At 30.2% G+C, this 19,707-nt stretch overlaps 4 protein-coding genes and 1 long non-coding RNA gene across 10 annotated transcripts in view; 3 read left to right on the top strand and 2 right to left on the bottom strand.

Annotated features, from left to right (window-relative positions):
- The window catches only part of LOC124426493 (A-kinase anchor protein 17A), a 14,308-nt gene extending 9,708 nt beyond the window's left edge, over positions 1–4,600 (bottom strand). The window contains exons 1-8 of one of the 5 annotated variants that reach the window (XM_046968224.1): positions 4,349–4,600; positions 4,090–4,199; positions 2,881–3,550; positions 2,647–2,795; positions 2,178–2,385; positions 1,863–2,045; positions 1,630–1,756; positions 1–1,540 (exon numbers count right to left, since the gene is read on the bottom strand). The exon at positions 1–1,540 is cut by the window's left edge and continues 9,708 nt beyond it. In XM_046968224.1, the coding sequence (XP_046824180.1) occupies positions 615–1,540; positions 1,630–1,756; positions 1,863–2,045; positions 2,178–2,385; positions 2,647–2,795; positions 2,881–3,483 (2,196 nt within the window). In that variant the 5' untranslated portion in view covers positions 3,484–3,550; positions 4,090–4,199; positions 4,349–4,600 and the 3' untranslated portion in view covers positions 1–614. Of the gene's footprint in view, positions 1,541–1,629; positions 1,757–1,862; positions 2,046–2,177; positions 2,386–2,646; positions 2,796–2,880; positions 3,698–4,089 lie in introns of all 5 variants that reach the window. The other 4 variants (XM_046968222.1, XM_046968225.1, XM_046968226.1 and 1 more) reach the window with 4 other exon arrangements.
- Positions 4,601–5,269: 669 nt separating this feature from the next.
- Positions 5,270–8,635, top strand: LOC124426835 (G-protein-signaling modulator 2). Of its 2 annotated transcripts, none has more exons than XM_046968986.1 (9): positions 5,270–5,494; positions 5,659–5,727; positions 6,082–6,447; positions 6,561–6,703; positions 6,837–7,076; positions 7,162–7,630; positions 7,749–7,954; positions 8,065–8,245; positions 8,382–8,635. In XM_046968986.1, exons 2-9 carry the CDS (start codon positions 5,683–5,685, stop codon positions 8,583–8,585), a joined length of 1,854 nt encoding a protein of 617 aa, XP_046824942.1. In that variant the 5' UTR covers positions 5,270–5,494; positions 5,659–5,682; the 3' UTR covers positions 8,586–8,635. The 2 variants fall into 2 exon arrangements, with proteins under 2 accessions (XP_046824942.1, XP_046824941.1); XM_046968985.1 differs by having other exon boundaries at positions 5,271–5,494; positions 5,628–5,727.
- Positions 8,636–11,207: 2,572 nt separating this feature from the next.
- LOC124426476 (androglobin-like) lies at positions 11,208–13,862 on the top strand. The gene is made up of 4 exons (XM_046968208.1): positions 11,208–12,530; positions 12,606–12,827; positions 13,242–13,367; positions 13,606–13,862. Exons 1-4 carry the CDS (start codon positions 12,464–12,466, stop codon positions 13,860–13,862), a joined length of 672 nt encoding a protein of 223 aa, XP_046824164.1. The 5' UTR covers positions 11,208–12,463.
- LOC124426477 lies at positions 13,394–14,624 on the bottom strand. Its single transcript, XR_006942728.1, has 2 exons — positions 14,531–14,624; positions 13,394–13,815 (listed from the first exon to the last, which is right to left on the bottom strand). It is a non-coding gene; the product is annotated as an uncharacterized LOC124426477 (long non-coding RNA).
- On the top strand, positions 14,140–17,801 carry LOC124426475 (androglobin-like). The gene is made up of 4 exons (XM_046968207.1): positions 14,140–15,503; positions 15,558–16,256; positions 16,332–16,511; positions 16,573–17,801. Exons 1-4 carry the CDS (start codon positions 14,157–14,159, stop codon positions 17,203–17,205), a joined length of 2,859 nt encoding a protein of 952 aa, XP_046824163.1. The 5' UTR covers positions 14,140–14,156; the 3' UTR covers positions 17,206–17,801.
- The last annotated feature ends 1,906 nt before the right edge of the window (positions 17,802–19,707 follow it).

Below are 19,707 nucleotides of genomic sequence, written 5' to 3'. Positions count from 1 at the left end.
AGTGTTTGTGGACTACATTTACAACGACGACAACACAACACAACAAGAACCGTGTTATCGAGAAATCGGTGTTTCATCCTATCAGTAAGTAATTTATACTTCAATGAGTATGCATGTGTATTATATGTACAAAGTATATTCATCGGCAGGAGAAGTCACATCAATGATATCGATATTTTATTTGGCTTCTTCGCGTTGAATATTATCAAATGTTTTTCTTTAACATACGAAAGTATTATGCCGATGAAAATAAATAAATTATTTTTTGTTCTTTTCTTTTTTCTCTCTCTCTCTCTCTCTCTCTCTCTCTCTCTCTCTCTTTTTCTTCTTCGAAAGTCAATTTCTCAACGTCGTACAAATTAGAAATATATAAATACATAATATGACGTCGATATATAATATATAAATTACATATACTTTTTCATAATGATAAAAATTATTTAAGTGAAAATACGCGACGAAATAATGCGATGAAATATGTATGTATGTATGTACGTATGTATGTACGTATGTATGTGTGTATGTATGTATGTGTGTATGTATGTGTGTATGCATTTACGTATGTATACATGAAGAAAGAAAGAAAAACATGAATAAGAGAAATATATTTTAAACTATTTTTCCGACGTTACTGTATGCGAAGATCGCGATTCTTCTTTATTGGCTGTATCTTGACTCTTACTCTCTTTCTCTTTAGATTCTTGAATATCACCAGTGGAATTGGTATTGTCGATAGTTTTCGACCATGAACAACTTCTCCTGTCCAATGACTTTGGCATGGACCACGTACTACTACGCGATCTTCTTTTAGGCGATATCGTACGAGATTTCGCTCTAGTGATCTTCACTCTGGAAGGTGATCTTACGTTACGTCTACGTCTATTGTATCGATTTCTAGAAGCACTACTACGAGATCTAGAACGGGTTCTCGATCGAAACTTTTTCCTTGATCTTGATCGACGCGAACGTGATCTCGTTCTCGATGGCGATTTAGATCTCGATTTGGATCTTCTATTACGTTTCCTAGAATGTGATCTACTTTTGCTTCTGGTACGTTTTCGACTTCGAGATCTTCCTCTTGACTTTGTACGTGATTTTGATTTTGATCTCGTCGTTGACCTTGACTTTGTATGCGATTTCGAACGTGAACGTGAACGCGAACGCGATCTCGTTGTGGATCTTGATTTTGATCTAGATTTTGATCTAGTGACAGATCTTTTACGACTACGAGATCTAGAGCTTCTCTCGTAATCGCTTTCGAAATCATGATAATCCTGACCAGCCAAATGTGCGAAATATTTGTAATATTGCTCGTTGTATAAATGAGGATTAAATGTACGTAAGGTATGTGCATTTCCACCACCACGCCATGGTAAAAATCCTCTGTTTCTACCACGTAAGAAACGTGAACTTCCTCTACCGTTGCCTCTTGTTAATGGAGGATACATCATTGGTAATGTCGCTTCGTAATACCAATGCTGAGGGAATCTTGGATAAATCGGTGGATACGGAAGTGTTGGAGCAGTCGGAACGACAGGACCTATAATTTAAATGAACAATGAAACATAATGTATAAATAAAATAAATTAATGTAACAGATAATTACATTTCTATCAATATTGATATTACCTGTATTTGCTGGTGGATACGTGATGGCTTTTGTTAAAACGCTTTTTATTTTCTTTTTAGTACCCTCAACGTCTGTACCGTCTGTTTCACTACCAGAACCAGATTCTTTGTCCTTTTTGTGTTTTCTCTGTTAAAACGATCAAATAGAATATTGAAATTTTCTTTTGTATTTTTTTTTTTTTTTTTATATCATACATTATTTTATGAAGCGTAATAATGATCGAGAAAAATACCTTCTTCTTTTTTTCTTTCTTTATTTTCTTCTTCTTCAACTTTTTCATCTTTTTATTTTTCTTCTCATCTCCCGATTCAGATTTGGCGCCTGTTTCATTGACTTTCTCGTTCTTTTTATCATCCTTTTTAATATCCGAATTCGAAATTTGATCTAATTTAATTTCATTTTTTTCTACTTTTATCTGTTTGATATGTAAAAAAAAAAAAAAAAAAAAAAAAAGAAAAAAAAACAGAAAAGAAAAGGAAAGAAAAGAAAAAAAAACCAATTAGATTTCTTATTATACTTAAAGTTCACATATTTATAAAAATTTCACCTTTATCCTATCAAATAATTCATCTAAAAGGCGAATACTTTCAAGCTGCCTTTGAGCCTTTATTAATTTTTGTTCTTCTCTAGCTATTTTCATAGATACTTTATCCTCTTCTTGTTTACGAAATATCGTTAATGCTTTTCGTTTACGTTTTTCCTCTCGTTTTTGTCGTCTACTTGCTTTAGCCGCTAAGTCAGCTTCTTCCTTTTTTCTATAAAAATTCAAATATGAATAAAACGTATTAAAAGTAATATATACATACATATATATATATATATATATTAGGGGGACCGGAAAGTAATATCGCTTTCTTAAATTAAATTCAAACGAATAAATTTTTAACAAGTTTTTATTTTTAATCACAATCAAATATTGACATATGCAGAAACGACATTACTTTCCGGTATATATATATATATATATAATAAGAATATATATATATATATATAAGAAAGGATATATCTCAACTTACTTTTGCTCCTCTCTACGTTTCTCTTCTACTTCTTCCTTTCTACGTAATTTTTCTACAGCCAAATTATCCTGCGCTATAAGACGTTTCCTTTCAAATTCTCTATGCGCAACAGAACTATCGCTCATATGTTTTGTCTTATCAAAATCAACCTTGAATGAATCGATCAAAGAAAATTTATTACATTAATTAATTTGAACATTGATACAACGAGATATATACAATGTAATCTCAAACCTTTATCACGGCAGTAAGTGCATTTTGTCCTTCTTTTTTAAGTAATTTCATACCACGCAAAGCATCCATTGCTCTAACAAAATCCATATATTCAATATATTGTATATAAGCATCGAAGAAAATTCCATCTTCGTAGCTAAATTTATGCATATTTGTACCAAGACGCATCCTTGGCCTGTATCGATCAGAAGCAGGTACATCGACTCGCCTAAGAGGACCCCATTTCTTGAAAATTTTGTTGATAAGTGATTCATTAGGTACATTGCCTCCATCTTCTGTAAACCATTTGACCGGTAATCCTGAAATATGTATTGTATCTGGCCTTTCTCCAGGTTTTAATTCATTCATATGCTTCGCATCTCTGAAATATGAATCCCAACTATGTCTAGTAGGAAAATCATCCTTTGCTTCTGCTGCTCGAATTTTGAGCACATTGGGAAATCCAGCCAAATTCAATCGTTGAGAATCCAATCTGGCTAATACACGCTGGAGTCTGCATCTGTCTCGTAGATCTCCTTCCAGTCTGATAAACTCCAAAGTGCTTTTGGCTACTTTCAAAGATGCAAACTCGTCTGGTAGTATGAGTGTACGTATTTTCTCCATTACCTCCCATGTTGAAATAGTTTTTCCTGTTTATATCGCAGTTAACTTTCTATAAAAACCTGCTGTACTAAAAAGGCCACATATAATCATAGATTTGCATGAAAGTTCTGTTTATGAAGATTCCTTTTTTTCTTTTTTTTTTTTTTTTTCTTTTTTTTTTTTTTTTATCGATGTAAATTAATGTAGATTGTGTATGAGAGGAGAATCATCGAAGCTGTGCATGGATAAATAAGTTATATGAAGTTGATTAGTCGAGTAATGAAGAAGAAGAAAAAAAACAAAAAAACTCATGAATTAAATATAAATAAACTTGCAAATAAAAGACAATACTATGGTTGTTGTATCTTAACAAATAAACATTATGCCTTTGATCATAAGATATGATTATAAAAGTAGTACGTTGTATAAAATGTATTTATAAAAAAAAAAAAAAAAATAAAAAAAATAAAAAAAATCATTTTAAAATGTTCCCATTAAGTCCAATGGTCAATCAACAAAAGTGAAATAACTTACGTGGCTTAGAATTCGGAATAAAAATTTGAGATTTAAGATGCTAAAAGTATAAAAAAAGAAAAAAGACAGTGCTGCTGACTTTGAACATTTTACCTGGTGTCTTCAGTTGGGGAAGATTAACAGACACATTTACTTTTGCAAGTGGTTTTAGATAAAGCGCACGTGGTGTGTATAGTGGTACAATATCGCTCACATCCCTACAGCTTCGAAATTGATTAACAACCTCACTACTGGAATTTTCACCTACCTTCTTATTGTCGCTCATTATCTATCTCAAAAATTCTTCCGTACGATAAAATGTGTGATAATATTACGAAAATGTTGAAATTAATATTTAATTTGTATAGCTTACGACAAGAAATGGCCAGTAGGGTGAAAAATATTCAGTAGAGAGGTTGCATTTCAGCTCGAAAGATCCGCAGTAAATCTTCAAGAGGAATTTCGTTTTCTATTCCACTTTACTACGAATTTTCTTTGGAACATAACACATAAATGCCAATTCATAACACCATTATAGAATTTATAAGATAGTGGGTAACACCTTGTGATAACACATTCTAACTCTATTCCACACTAGCTTTCCCGTCAATACTAGATCGAGTCACAAAAGATAGATACATATATATATATATATCCTAATGCACATATTTCTATGTGACAATATATGAACATTCTTAACCTATATTAAAAAGCTTTTCTGATTGGTAAATCGAATGACGAATCAACGACGAGTATTAACGAAAATATCGTCTTGATGTATTTTAGTCGTCAAATGAAAACTCATTTTCATACTTGTTACAATATACAATAAATTTTTCGTGAAAATATTAAAATGCGAAGAATAAAGAATAAAATATTTCTATGTTGAAGGTTTAATGTTTTATTATAAATACGTGAGAGATATATTTTTATAAACTTTTGCAAAAGTAGTGATCGAAAAAATAGGTTATTTTGAAATATTTCTATCTCTTTCTAATGCGCTCAATAACAATGTATATGTGTGTGTGTTTCTTCTTTTTTTTTTTCATTGGCGCATATGTCGTATAGAATGATTAAACTAAGCGCCATTTGTTCAGATGTTAGTGGTACTCAAACTTTCATTCTTCGTTGCAAATTATTTTCATTCGATGTTTATTTTTTTTTTTTCTTCAAGAGTATAATATAAAATAATATAACATGATTTGTATAATTATATCGATAATTTGATTTATAATTTATTTTTTATATTAAAGTAATATTAAATAAGAAGATTTGTATGACATGACAAAATTGCGTAGTAACATTTACAATTGAAACGTTGCAAGCTTTTTCATTTGAGAACCACTGACGTTAGACGCTCACTTCACTATAGATAAGTTTCTTTGAGTTGCATTCTGAAAGGGGAGAGGTTGTAGAACTTCCTATGTATACAAGTAATAAAAAGTGATGTAATTAAATTAATAGAAATGGATTGATAATTAAATCATCGGTATAACAATCATGATACATATTGAAAGTTGTGAGTTACGACAATAGTATTTATAAAAACGTGCCATACTATATATATATATATATATATATATATGTATATATATATATATATATATACATATATAAGACCCACCTTATTTGTTGCCCGTTCAAAATAATAGGGAATAATTATTTACAAGAATATTATTTAAGAATATCAGACGGAATAGGGACGCGATGTCGCTCAGTGCTAGTGCCGAAAATTTATCATCGGAAGGACAAGTAAGTAAAATGTTTTTATTAAGAGGATTATTCATACTATGACTCATGTTTAATAAACTCCTTCAGTCACATTTTTATAATTAAATTATCATATATAAATTATTATAAAGGATCTTTCAGTTTTGTCGTACATAACCTTTTTAATTTTATTATAACATCGAATGTAATTATCATTTGAATTAAAGTTTATGAGAGATGATCAATCATGTCCATATTTAATTTAAATTAATCTAATTAATCTAATCTAATATCTTATACATTACTAGCATATAATCATATAAACGTTATATAGGTTATTAACTAGCGTTTAAGTTTATATAGATTAACGTTTAATTATTGATTATTATTTATTAGAACAATGAAAGGTGGAATATGTGCCTTGAGTTGGCACTCGAAGGAGAACGTCTCTGTAAGGCAGGAGACTGCAAATCAGGTGTTGCATTTTTTCAAGCTGCTATTCAAGCAGGAACGGATGACCTAAGAATATTGAGTGCAATTTATAGCCAGTTAGGCAATGCGTACTTTTATCTTGGAGATTATGTAAAGGCAATGCAATATCATAAATTGGACCTAACACTTGCAAGAAATATGGGAGATAAATTAGGAGAGGCAAAGTCAAGCGGTAATTTAGGAAATACATTAAAAGTCATGGGAAAATTTGATGAAGCTATGTTATGTTGTAAAAGACATTTAGAGATATCAAGAGAAATTGGTGATAAGGTAGGAACTAAAATATTATTTACAATGTAATGATGATGATTAAAGCATTAAGTAGAATATACAATTATTGTACATACATATATATATATATATATGTATATATATGTATATAGCTTAGCGAAGGAAGAGCTTTATATAATTTGGGAAATGTATATCATGCAAAAGGAAAACAAGCAGGAAGAGTAGGACAACATGATCCTGGAGAATTTTCTGAAGATATCAGACAGTGTTTGCAGGAAGCTGTACGATATTATGAGTAAGAATATTTCAAATAAATTCAAATTAAATTAAAAAAATTCTTGAAACCTATATATATAAAATATATATATATATAAATATACATATATATATATATATACATATATAAAAAAAAAATGATGGACATACAGGGAAAATTTAGAACTTATGAGAGAATTGGAAGATTCTGCTGCACAAGGCAGAGCTTGTGGCAATCTAGGTAATACTTTCTATCTATTGGGAGATTTTCAACAGGCTATATATTATCACAATGAACGATTAAAAATTGCTAAGGAATTTGGTGACAAAGCAGCAGAAAGAAGGGCAAACAGTAACTTAGGAAATTCTCACATATTCCTTGGTGAATTTGAAAAGGCTGCTCAGCATTATAAGTACGTATTCCATTTAATAAAAATATTATTATATCAGTAATGTTAGTATAATGTAAATTAAAACAATTGTCTATAATTCTTATAGGAGAACTTTGGTTCTTGCACAAGAGTTAGGTGATAGGGAAGTAGAAGCACAGGCTTGCTATTCTTTAGGTAATACGTATACGCTTCTTCGTGATTATCCAGCTGCTATAGAATATCATTTATGGCACCTTGGAATTGCTCAACAATTAAAGGATCGTGTAGGCGAAGGACGTGCATGTTGGTCATTAGGCAATGCTTATGCTGCTATGGGCAATCATGAAAAAGCACTTCATTATGCTAATTTACATTTGAGTATTTCGAAAGAATTAGAGGATCCAATGGGTCAGGCTACTGCACAAATGAATGTTGATGATCTACAAAAAATTTTGGGCTTAGGAAAAGGACAAGAACATAATAAAGAAAATCAAATGCATAAACTTACTATAAATGCAGCATCAAATTACAATAATTCTTCTCCTGGCAGATATAGACTTCGTCGTCAGAGCATGGATAATTTAGATCTCATTAAGGTTGAAATTATTAAATAAAAAATTAATTAGAAAATTAGAATACATTTATTATGACAGTGTTAATTTAATGTATATGAATGGGAAGGAAAATTTATGTAGAGTACCTTTTTTTTTTTAGCTTACGCCCGATGGAAAACAAAAGGAGCCAATAGAACCATTGCCAGATGTTGCCAGTAGTGCTACTGCACAATTAATGCAAAAAGAAGAAGATAATTTCTTTGATCTTTTATCTCGTTTTCAATCTGGTAGGATGGACGATCAACGTTGCGCTCTTCATGTAAATCGTAACGCAAAAGTTAGAAGTATTTCCCCTGAAAATGACAAGTATGAATAATTTCAATACGCATATTAAATCTTATTAAATATTCTTTTTTTACTTGTTATATATACATGTATATATATATACATTTTTTTTTCTTTTATTGCGCGTTCAGAGACGGAGAAGATTTGATGGAATTAATTGCTGGAATGCAAAGTAAAAGAATGGACGAACAACGTGTTACTTTACCCTTTTTGCCAGGTTTAAATACTAATGGAAACGATCAAGCTAAATCATCTGCTCAAGCACATGCTGATGCTGATGATTCGTTTATTGAAATGCTTGTAAGATGTCAGGTATGTTATATCAATTAAAATTTATTTGTGAACTCTGATTTTTAAGATACAAATTGAAACTTTAACATTTGACTTTTGACAATTTGTTTAACTGATAAATATATATTTTTTTCAATTAATTTTACAATAATATTAGGGTTCACGTTTAGAAGATCAACGTAGTCCATTACCAGCTGCTTCTTCGTTACAAGATGCGGAAGAAGAGAGAAATCCAAGATCTAATGGAAATACTCATTCTGGTTCTACAGTACCAGAAGAAGATTTATTTGCTTTGATCCAAAGACTTCAAGCTGGACGCATGGAAGATCAACGCGCATCCGGACCTGGAAAAATATGTTAAAAGCATACGGAAATTTTGTAATAATAGGAATTGACGATTTTAAGGAGTAATGCCGAGTTATGACACTATAATTTCTCCTAACTTCATTCAAAGTTTTTGCTATACAAGAGAAATTAGATCTCTAATATATATGGAGGTTTATTTTGATTTATATATTATATTCAATATTTTCTTAGTCCTTTCTTTTCTTTTTTTTTCTCTCTCTCCATACAAATTGTTTCTTAGATCTTGTTTGATTTGAAAATGACGAGATTTAATACACCGTCCACTGATACCAGGCCCTTTATTCATCGTATCAATTTTATCATATATAAATATGCAATAATTTTACTTACATTTATATACATATTATGTTTTATCATTTCTATACGCCAGAGAGCTTAACATATATGGTGCCAAATTTAATACAACAACAAATTTGAATTATTTCTAGGAATAATTTGGAGTTGTTTACATAATATCTAATGCATATATATATATATATATATATATATATATATATATATATATATATATTGCATATTCTTAAATCTAGCAATCTAACACAATTAATTATATTAGAAACTAGGAATCATGTGTTAAGGTATTGCTTTTAAAAAATGCCTAAAATTTCTCAAGCACTGCCAATACTGGAGCACAGATGATTAGTTGAGCAAACAATACATTTAGAAAATTGTATCTATGCCAAAGGATGTTGAATCTTTTGAGTATGAGATAGATATACTTAAAGTATTTAAATAATATACACAAATAGAGTCTTGAATAGTTGGACTCGTGAATTTTTTTTTTTACACGTTCACTTCGAACTCGAATGCTTAAGAATATTTTATTTCTTTAAAAGAAATAATTCGTAATTTTATTCGAATTATAAGAAATAACATTAATAAAATTTGTGCCAAAATAATGTGAAAAAAGTAAGATAAAGTAAATGGAATAACAATTAAGGCACCATCATTAAAATAAGCTCGTAAAAGATTTGTCGATACATTGAAAAACAAAACAAAAATCATTTGTTTTCAAATTTATCGAAATGAATTGGATTTTTGTAATTGACCAGAATTGATAAAATATTGAAAATCATTGTACATTTCGACCTAATGCATTTTTCAAATTATTTTGCCTTGCTGCTATAGAGCAAGCTGGTTCTTGCTATTAAAGTATAATAGAAATGCATTTTTTGGTAAAAAAAAAAAAAAAGAAAAAAAAAGAAAAAAAAAGGGAAATTAATTTTACACACAGACACGTATGAATAAAAAGACTACATCAGGAATTCCAAATAGGACAAAATCCTGATCAAGGAAGATAATTAATATTTTTTTATCAAGCTTACATTACGTTTGACTGCATGATTTACATGGATATACATATTAGATAATAATTCATTAAAGAGATCTATCGTTTTATGGCCCTAATCGATTTTTTAACGCTTGAAATTTTCATACGGTTCAAGCGTTTTATAAAATAACTTAAGTGTTATAATGTTTGATCGCGCTTAAATGTATATCTAAACGTGTTGTAGGACATAACAAAATCCTGTTATTCAGACATTATACATTTTTCTCCATATAATTATTAAAACGCTTTTACTGCTACAGTATGTAGTCCTCTGTTGTTACAAAGATGCTATTAATCGAACAAAGATTATTCCGAATATGTCAAATTGAATGTATCATGTATCGTTTAAAGGTACATACACACACACATATATATATATATATATTTTGGTAAAACTCTGTTTAGAATAATTCTATAAGATTGAAATAATCTAATAATTATTATTTTCATAGTTAAATAATCGTATACATTTACAAGTTAAAATTTGTGCGAGAGAAAGAGAGACAAAGTAACAAATACATTTCATATAGAAAAGTTTTACTCTAATTTGAGCAATGAATTGCTTAGAATGTTTATTATGAATTAACTGTTACTATATATCTATATACACATGTATAGCTTTAAGACTTTAAAGAACTCTTTATATACAAATGGCAAGATAGATTGTAATTTAAAACATATATTTCGCATATATGTAAACTTAATTTGATATAATGGTGATTCAATGACAGGGAAACATTGCTACTTAATGATAGCTATTATATAGTAGTTTTCGTTAAGAAGATGATCATTTGATCATTAATATCCCTATTTAGTTCAGTTAACAATAATTAACAATCATTAAGCTAGTAGAATAAGCGAATAATATTGGTATAATAATAATAATAATAATAATAATAATAATAATAATAATAATAGTAATAATAATAATATTAATATTAATATAATAATAATTATTTTTTGTAAAATTTTTTATTACTCTTGTAATAATTCTTATTATTTTGCTAATCAATCTTTATTCTTATTATCGCAAATGAAATTGCGATAATAAATATTAGGTACTAACAATTCTACGATTACGTTAATGTAGAATTTTTTTATAGATTTTCTTTAATAACAAAATTCAAATTTCTCATTCTACAGTGTAGATATATACATACATTCCATTGTCTTACAAATATAGACGTGTATAACAAATTGAATGAATAATAAAGATATACATTTTTCAAATGCGAAGTTATATATATATATGTATATATATATATGTATATGTATATATGTGTTTGTTTAAATATAGATTAAGTTTTTTAAATTGAGACACTGAAATATTTTAAAAACAACACATTTTTAAGAAGATAATTTGAAACTAATATTGTTAGATTTTTTAAAAGAATATAAACAATATTTTTGATTTGGTGAATGTTTTTGAACAAATTTTATTTTTTTTTTTTATATGGAAATCTAAAATTCTTGAATTATTTTATTTTACTAACTCCGGCCCCCCTCCCCCCGAGCATTTACCTCAGAAAAAACGAATAACTTCTATTTGAACAATTTTTTATCTAACTTGTATTTCGATAAAAAAAAATTTGGAAATGAAAGGATTAAATGAGAATCGCATAATATCGAATAAAATCGAACAGGATCGAATATCAAATCAAATTACTATTATTTCAAATCCTTTTTTATTTCCAAAAATGCGTTGTTCTCGGAATATTTAAGTGTCTTTAATTACGAAAAATAAATACATTGCATGATTATTATAATATATATACATATATATATATATATATATGTATAATTAATTAAACACAAATGGACATTTCAGTTAGATCAAAAAAGTTAACAGATACGGATTTTAAGGATTATTTAAACGAAAATAATATTATACCTTGGAAAGAATGGAAAGATACGGAATTAAATAATGAAAAATGGTCTTTACCACAAAGTAATTATTATAATATATTATTAACTTATTAGGGTGTAAAATAAAATGTCATAATTAATTTATACTATTAATAATTTAGATGGCGACGACGGATTATTTTTCGATACAGAATCAACTCCGATGCCATTATCTTTAGAACCATATGAATGGATTCGTTCGAATTATTTAAAGGATTTAACAGTATATTAAATTATTGAATATTCATTAATATATTTGAATTTAAAACGAGCACGTTTAATTTTAGGAACCATTAACTGTCTTTAAAATTACTAAAGAATATCCTGATTTAATAAAAAGGAATAAACATTTGTTGCACAGTGAAGTATGTTGAAATTTATCAGCTTTTTATAAACAAAAAAACAAAAAAAAAGAAAGAAAAGAAAAAAAAATGGGACAAGAAAAATATTTATAAAAATTTAAAACATTAGGATTTTTACAATCGAGTTCAATGACATATACGAATATAATTTAGTTCATCAGATGGTTTATTTCGAGCTTGATAAATCTACAATACTGCGGGCAAAATGGTTTAGAAGTGAGCGGAGAAACGGATAATTTTATTTGGAATGGACGAGAAGAAAAATGGCAGGGTTGGATGCACGTTTATTCGAATAATAAAGCTGGTCATGGTGCGTCTCATCGTCCAATTATTAATCCAAATGGTAAATGCAAATTGCAAATATTTTATCTATCGAATATATTATTTATAAATTATAATAGATATAATATTTGATTAGGAAAATATATCGTACGTCTTTATTTCCTTGGATGCTGGCGTCGAATATTGATAGATGATTTCATACCCGTCGATAAAGATGGTAATCCTCTTTTACCGACCACAGATAATCATTTTGAATTATGGCCTATACTTTTGGCAAAAGCTTTATTGAAAATAGCATCGTTAACGTGGACACAAGAAAGAGAAATTGTGGATTTTAATCCGGTTTCTTGTCTCACTGGTACGTAAGAAAAAAAGAGAAATATTTGATTTGTTATTAATATTTTTAAATAAATAATATAAAAAATAATAAAAAACGAATCAAGGTTCTCGAATTCATTTTTTCTAAATCGTAAATGTTTATATTAAATAATCATATAATTATATTTGCTTAATATTCTTCAATAAAATTAAAATCCATGTTACATAATCGTATACAAATAATTTTATTTTATTAACAACAATTGTTTGTTTGCCTCCATTTAATCTTTAGCTTAATAAAAAATATTCATCTTTTTTTTTTTTTTCACAAAAGAAAAAGTACAACAAAAAATTATAGAACACACACACACACACACACACATATATATATATACATATATGTTTATATATAAATGTACGTTTTTTGTCTGCTCATTCCATTTGGTTTTGACAGGATGGATCTGTTTGTCTTTGAACGTCGTTCATCTTTCCCCTCGAGACAAGTGGGAGTTCTTAGTGAAATATGCGGAACACTTCGAATGGAAGCAGGAAGGAACTAACTTGGAGAACGTAACGCTTGGTTGGTTTTGTTTTCGTCATCATCAATGAATTTTATAGGATAAACAAATGATTGTCTCGAAGCATGGTATTTCGATTGATAGATCTTATTGAAAAAAAAAAAAGAAAAAGAAAAAAGAAAGAAAAGAAAAGAAAAGAAAGAATAATAAAAATAAAACTTGAAAAATGATCAAATGCGATTATTCACCCTTTAAAGACTTATATCTATATATTTTTTCTTTTTCTTTTTTTTTGTCTAGATGAAGAAGAGGAAAAAAAGTCGAGCAAAAAAGGGAAAAGAATTCGAAGAGGCGTTAAAGGGTTGCAACTTCCTGATAAACCTCGACCTATCACGCTGTTTCTCGATTTGGAAGATATGAAAGAGGTCAAGCCCGAGACAGTGCCCGGTTTGTCGCCTTGCTGGAGCCATTTGGTTCATGTCGTTCAATCGCGTGATCTTCCATTGGATCCTAAAGACGTAAATTATTTCTCTACGATATACTTTTTACTTCAATAGAGAAAGAAAGAGAAAGAGAGAGAGAGGGAGGAAGAAGGAGAAACAGAGCTCTTAGAAATGTATCGATGTTTTTCTATTACATAGATAAAAGAACCATTACCAAGATGGAAAAAATATCGATGGATAAATTGGGCGATCGATCGAGGTTTGCTCGATCCATTTGAATATTTTGTTCCTATACGTTGTTTAAAAATTGTCAGTTCATTGAGAGAATCTAAGGAAGGAATTTTTCCGAGGAAAAATCAACGTTTCTTCGTTAATGAATTTTTAAAGGAAACAAAAAATCAGGAAGTAATGTCTCCTGAAAAAAATGTAAAGGAAGATACGATCGATGACAATAGTTTTTGGTGTGATTTCAATAAAATGGCATCTTATGTTAAAGTCATTCTACTCTTTTATAAGCCTGAATATTTTGGTTATACTTTAAGAATGTCAGATTCCTTTTTGCTGGATGATCAAAAGAACATAAAATTGCCATCGAAGAAACAAAAAAAAGATACCAAGAAAGGTAGTAAAAAGAGTCCACCGTCCGATGTGGTTCATGATGATTCGATAGAATTTATGAATACTTATGCCTGGCCTAGAACCATGAAATCATCGAGAAACGAGCCGTTATATCTCTTTTGCGATTCAATCGAGGAGAAGTTCTTGTTAATAAATTTTAGTACCATGGAAGAACGATTATCTTCGAATCTTGTCTCGAACGAAGAAAAGACTTGTGATTCGATATCGATAAGATTATTATCTGAAGATGGGAGTAATCTCGTTGTAGAAAGACACAGTTGGTTCTTTAGGGCGACCGAATCAAGAGCACTTATATCCATTTCAACGTCTGGCACTAAGTCGAGTGTACTGGAGTTAGAACCAGGAAGACATCTTTTGCGTATTTATTGCCGTTCGGAGTCACGTTGTTTCGTATCGATTTTATCTGACACAATTTTTTACGTTGGCGATCGTCTTAGAATACATACATTAATGAGGACGGAATCAGTGAGAATCGATATCTTAGTTAAAAACATTAGCAATTCCATAGCTAAAGCATTTTTGAGTTTCGGTAGTAAAGATTATTTCTCGAGTTTGAAAACATTTTATCAAAGTTATATGCCAGATTTAACAAATGTTTCGAACAAAAAAGACAGAGCTTTCTTCAAGATAATACACGAGTATTTCATAGAAGAATTATTGGATTCGATCAAAAAGATATTCCCATTGGAAAAGCATCCTGAAATTTTATTCTCTTTGAGAATCTTTTTTTTAAATCCTACAATCGATTTCGAACGTAGAAGAAATTCGTCGATTTTGTATGATATTCAAGAAACGTCATCGTTTATAGAAAATGATTCAAACGAATCGATTGGCGAAATGATATCAATAAATTATAATCAAGCAGCTACCATCATTCAAGCATTCTTTAAGATGGTGATCGTTAAACGTTATAAAGAACGACACAATTCCAATCATAAGGATCACTCAAAGATCTTAACGAGTCTCTTGATGATCGTTGAACTTTTCGATCATTCTAATAACGAGTCATTAGCGTCAACTTTGTTGAGAAAGGTCATTCAAAAAAATAACAAATTTAACGAAGCTTATCCTTGTTCCAAGGACTTTCAATATGTATTACAAGTAATTTTAATGGATGTACGTAGAAAAAAAAAAAAACATACGTTTTTATTATATCATACTTTGTTCCAGATCCAAGAATGCAAAGGCACTTTGTTGAACGTTAAACCAGATCAATGGATTCCAATAACGAGACTAATCGTGAATGCTCAAGAAAACGAAACGATCTTTGGCACGATACAACTTTTTACAAACTTACCGAGTTACAATTTGAGATTATTCAATAACGAAACCGGTCGAGAAATATGGAGACTCATTAACAACGTTGCTCCATCTAATTATCCGTATACGACAGTCGGTTACACGCTCTTCGCTTATGGCTGGTGCGATAATCAAAGATCAGAAGACACGGAATGGATACTTCATTTTGTTACAATTAAGGGAAAACCAATGTTTTATCAATTAGCTGACAAGGAACCCATTTCTTTGGACACAAAGATACCCGTTTTAATCATTGAAGAAACATTTAACACTTATATACCTAATTCGATGAATTTAATTTCCAAATGGATCGTCAATATCATTCGTGACAGTTTATTGTCGTTTAAATTGACGACCTCTTACAAATTGGCCCAAATGAAATTAAGAATCATCGATGAGAAAGATAATGTTTTATTAGAAATCGAGGGTGGATTTGTTCTATGTGTCCCGGTTATATATTTGAGATTAGAACAAGAAAACATAAACATAGAAAATTCACGTACTACTTATTATATCGAGGCATTCGTCCTTGATGATAGTTGGCCATTAACTGATGCTGAATGGTCAGTGGTAAGTATATATAGAAATCAATTATTAATGATGTAGAATTATATAAAAAGATTATATAATTAATATATTTTCAAGGTATTAGAGGCAAAGACAAAAAAAAGAAATGTTCCAGTTCGAACAAAATCTTCGAGTATTAAAATACAAAAATCCGATATGATAAGAATGAAACGTAATTCAAAGCAGCAGATCGATCAACACTTGGATTCGCCTTTTTGGAAATTTCAAACCATCATCGATGTTAATAGTGGCATAGAGGTGATTTTATTATAAGAGATATTTTTTTCTAATCGTTAAAATTCATCTTTATATTAAATAGATTATTCAAGATAGAAGAAGAGAACAGGAGATAATATCCTTGAAAGAATCATGGTCGAAGGATAATCCTGAACGACTTCAACGTGGTAAAGAACTCAGAGAAATTTTTTTGGACACTTACAGTTTACATTCTATTTCTTTAACTAACTTAGAGAAAGAAATATCTACTGAAATGAACAAACGTATGGGAAGACGACAAATTCGAGAATCGAAAATTTGTGATCGATCGTCGTTAACAGAGAAAATTGTTATTAGGTTTTTGAAATATCCACGATCTCGTAGCTTCGATTTACCGGTATTAGATTTGAGTAAATACGAAAAGTCGGAAGAAAAACTGGAGATATCTCGAATTAGAACTAATTCGGAAAGAAAGATTTTAAATGAACAACTATATGCCGATATTTCCAATTTCTTTCTGGATTATGATAATTTTCTTCAGCGATTGGAAAATTGGTCGTTTGAGCAAGTGAGAAAATATACAAAATTATGGAACTCTCACGAAGAGAATTTCTCTCAAAGGAAAGTTCAGCTTGAGGAAGCTTATGAGATACGTCAGGCTTATATATCTAGCATTAAATCTATCGACACGCCTAAAAAAGGAAAGAAAGGAGGGAAGAAAAGCGCAAGAACATAAAAAAGAGTAACAACAATGACAACAACAACAACAACAACAACAATAATAATAATAATAATAAATGAATATCCTTGTAAATAGATATTTAACGATATATTAAGCGATCTCAAAGAAATTATTTTGCCTTTAGAATCGTTCGACAATTAATTAGAATGATTATCAGAATGCGCGAATTCTTTTCTTCTTCGTATATTTTTGATTAGAATTATCTTGATTCCCCCCATCCCCCTCCCCCCCCCCCGGTCAAGGATAGGCTGATGCTTTTCCGTAAAAGTTTCTCTACTTACGTAGATCATGCTCCATGGCAAGAATACAGGCTTACATACATATATTGCGTTGTTGATGACGGTGCGCGATATACCTTTTAATGATGCCACTCCCGACGGTCTCTCTCTTCAAAAAAAAAAAGCATGATTATCGTTATGCCGATTTTTCATACACCAGACCAGTCTCTCTTTCCTACCATGTCGTCCTACCAACGATTATTACAAAATTACGAGAAAGGCGACGAGTAAGCAAAAAGGATTCATAATAAACCTAGAGGTGTACCTTAAGGTACAGTGCAAGTTGTTGAACTTATCAGATTATTATTATTATTCAGAGATTATCGTTATCGTCTTTAATGAGGAATGATCGTAAATATAATAATATTATCGACAATCGAATGACTATTTATTTTTCTGATTTTTCTATTTCTATCTTTCTTTCTCCTTTCAATTTTTTTATTTTCAATTATGTACAAAACAGCGCCGCGAATCGATCGAAGATAATTAATAAAGATATTCGTCGAACGTTTTGATTGATTTAAAATGTCATTTATAATATCGCAATATCAACGTCGTAGAATAGAATAATAATAAAGAAGAAAAAAAAAAAAAAAAGAAACAGCGAAGAAAATAGAAAAAGAAAATATTGCAATTCCATAAACATCTAATTTCTATTGGTCGTCTTGAGAAAAAAAAAAAAGTCTCATAGAAAGTCGTTAACCGAGCATACTGTACGTCTCCGATCCCGAGCCGAGCACGTTTGCGTATGTTTCTTGATTGCAGGTGCAGTAGCTGTTGTAGACACGGTGTTGGATCGTGCGTGAAGGATCAGAAGTCGCGTGTCAGTGTGAGAGCACCCGCCGAGCCGGTAATCATTGTCCTTCGTGTTTGTTAGCAGTTAGTCCATCATCTTTTTCTCTTCCTCTTTCTCTTTCTGTCTTTTCTATCACAGTGAAAGAAAGAGTTATTCTCACGTATGCCTTGGCAACGACGTAACAAATTATATACACACACGCATACGAAATAAGCATTGCATGGTCGTTTAATTATTAGTTAAAAAAAAAAAAAAAAAAAAAAAAAAAAAAAAAAAAAAAGAAAAAGAAAGAAATATTTGATATTTTCTCTCTCTCTCTCTCTCTCTCTCTCTTTTTCTTTTTTTTTTCCAACCATCTTGTACTTTCTACAACAAAAAGTCATTTGAATGAAGACGTTAGGAAATAAAACGTAATGTCGTATCTCTTCTTCTACGAAGGAACTTTTTTTGAAGTGTAGATTTCGGAGTCTGTTTTCTATGGAGCTGCTTAACGCTCGACCGTATTCCTCGATCGTATCTTCTCATCGTGTCTTTCATCGTGAAACATTATCTCTACCGCCATCCGACACCGTTCTCGGACCCCCCAGGAGTTCGTTACTCTTCGTCGTCTTCTTTTTGAACGAGGAAGTGTTGTTGCAACCATTGAAAGAAGAATTTACCGAGAGAAAGAAAGAGAGAAAGAGAGAAAGAGAGAGAGAGAGAGAGAGAGAGAGAGAGAGAGAGAGAGAGAAGAAATTATGTACAATAGAAGCACGTACATTTTGCATGGCTCGTTTACCAGCAGGAATCCACCTAACGAACCTAACGAATTGAATCCTCTTCTGTAACATCCAATTGGCTTTTCTTTGATAAACAAGGCAACGTATCGAGATGGAAATTATCGTTGAGAGTACGTTGAAATAGATATCTATGTATCTTTATTTGCGATATAAGAGACAATAACGTTGAAATTATAGCGAGACTCGTCGTGCCTTTATCTATTTGACATCTATCGTACGATATCATCCCGTATCAAAGGCTGTTCCGCTCTAAAGATATATACGCCTTTATGTGCCCTAATTAACAAGCATCGCATCATCATCATATTCTTTCTTTCTCTCGCATTCATACCAAGCACGCGATTCAATTCGTCACTTCGACGACATTCTCTCCCGCATAGACTAGATTCTCTCTTTGTTGATTCATTATATCGGATGGTTCTTGTTTTTTTCCTTTTTCTTTTTTCTCCTTTTGTTTCTTTTTCTTTTTCTTTTTTTTTTTTTTTTGTTTACTTTATTTTATTTTATTCTTTATTTACGATCGTCGTCTACTCGGTGAATAGTTTTATTCATAATGCGAGAAAGGATTATTATTATTTTATTTTGCATTCGATTACGATTTGATTTATTAGATCATAATATTTTCTTCCTCCTTATCCCTTCT

The sequence above is a fragment of the Vespa crabro genome, chromosome 9, assembly GCF_910589235.1.
Source record: "Vespa crabro chromosome 9, iyVesCrab1.2, whole genome shotgun sequence".
NCBI classification, from domain to species: Eukaryota; Metazoa; Arthropoda; class Insecta; order Hymenoptera; family Vespidae; genus Vespa; species Vespa crabro.
Note: the sequence above shows the minus strand (reverse complement) of the source record. Positions and strands in the feature narration are given on the sequence as shown.

Bases quoted from the DNA above. Each gene is read 5' to 3' on its own strand.
- LOC124426835 (XM_046968986.1), top strand. From the start codon at position 5,683: ATGTCGCTCAGTGCTAGTGCCGAAAATTTATCATCGGAAGGACAA. The intron at 7,077-7,161 runs GTACGTATTCCA...TAATTCTTATAG, and splicing joins AAGGCTGCTCAGCATTATAA to GAGAACTTTGGTTCTTGCAC. The intron at 7,631-7,748 runs GTTGAAATTATT...TTTTTTTTTTAG, and splicing joins ATAATTTAGATCTCATTAAG to CTTACGCCCGATGGAAAACA.
- LOC124426476 (XM_046968208.1), top strand. From the start codon at position 12,464: ATGCACGTTTATTCGAATAATAAAGCTGGTCATGGTGCGTCTCATCGT. The intron at 12,531-12,605 runs GTAAATGCAAAT...ATATTTGATTAG, and splicing joins TCCAATTATTAATCCAAATG to GAAAATATATCGTACGTCTT. The intron at 13,368-13,605 runs GTTGGTTTTGTT...TTTTTTGTCTAG, and splicing joins CTTGGAGAACGTAACGCTTG to ATGAAGAAGAGGAAAAAAAG.
- LOC124426475 (XM_046968207.1), top strand. From the start codon at position 14,157: ATGTCTCCTGAAAAAAATGTAAAGGAAGATACGATCGATGACAATAGT. The intron at 16,257-16,331 runs GTAAGTATATAT...TATATTTTCAAG, and splicing joins CTGATGCTGAATGGTCAGTG to GTATTAGAGGCAAAGACAAA. The intron at 16,512-16,572 runs GTGATTTTATTA...TATATTAAATAG, and splicing joins ATGTTAATAGTGGCATAGAG to ATTATTCAAGATAGAAGAAG.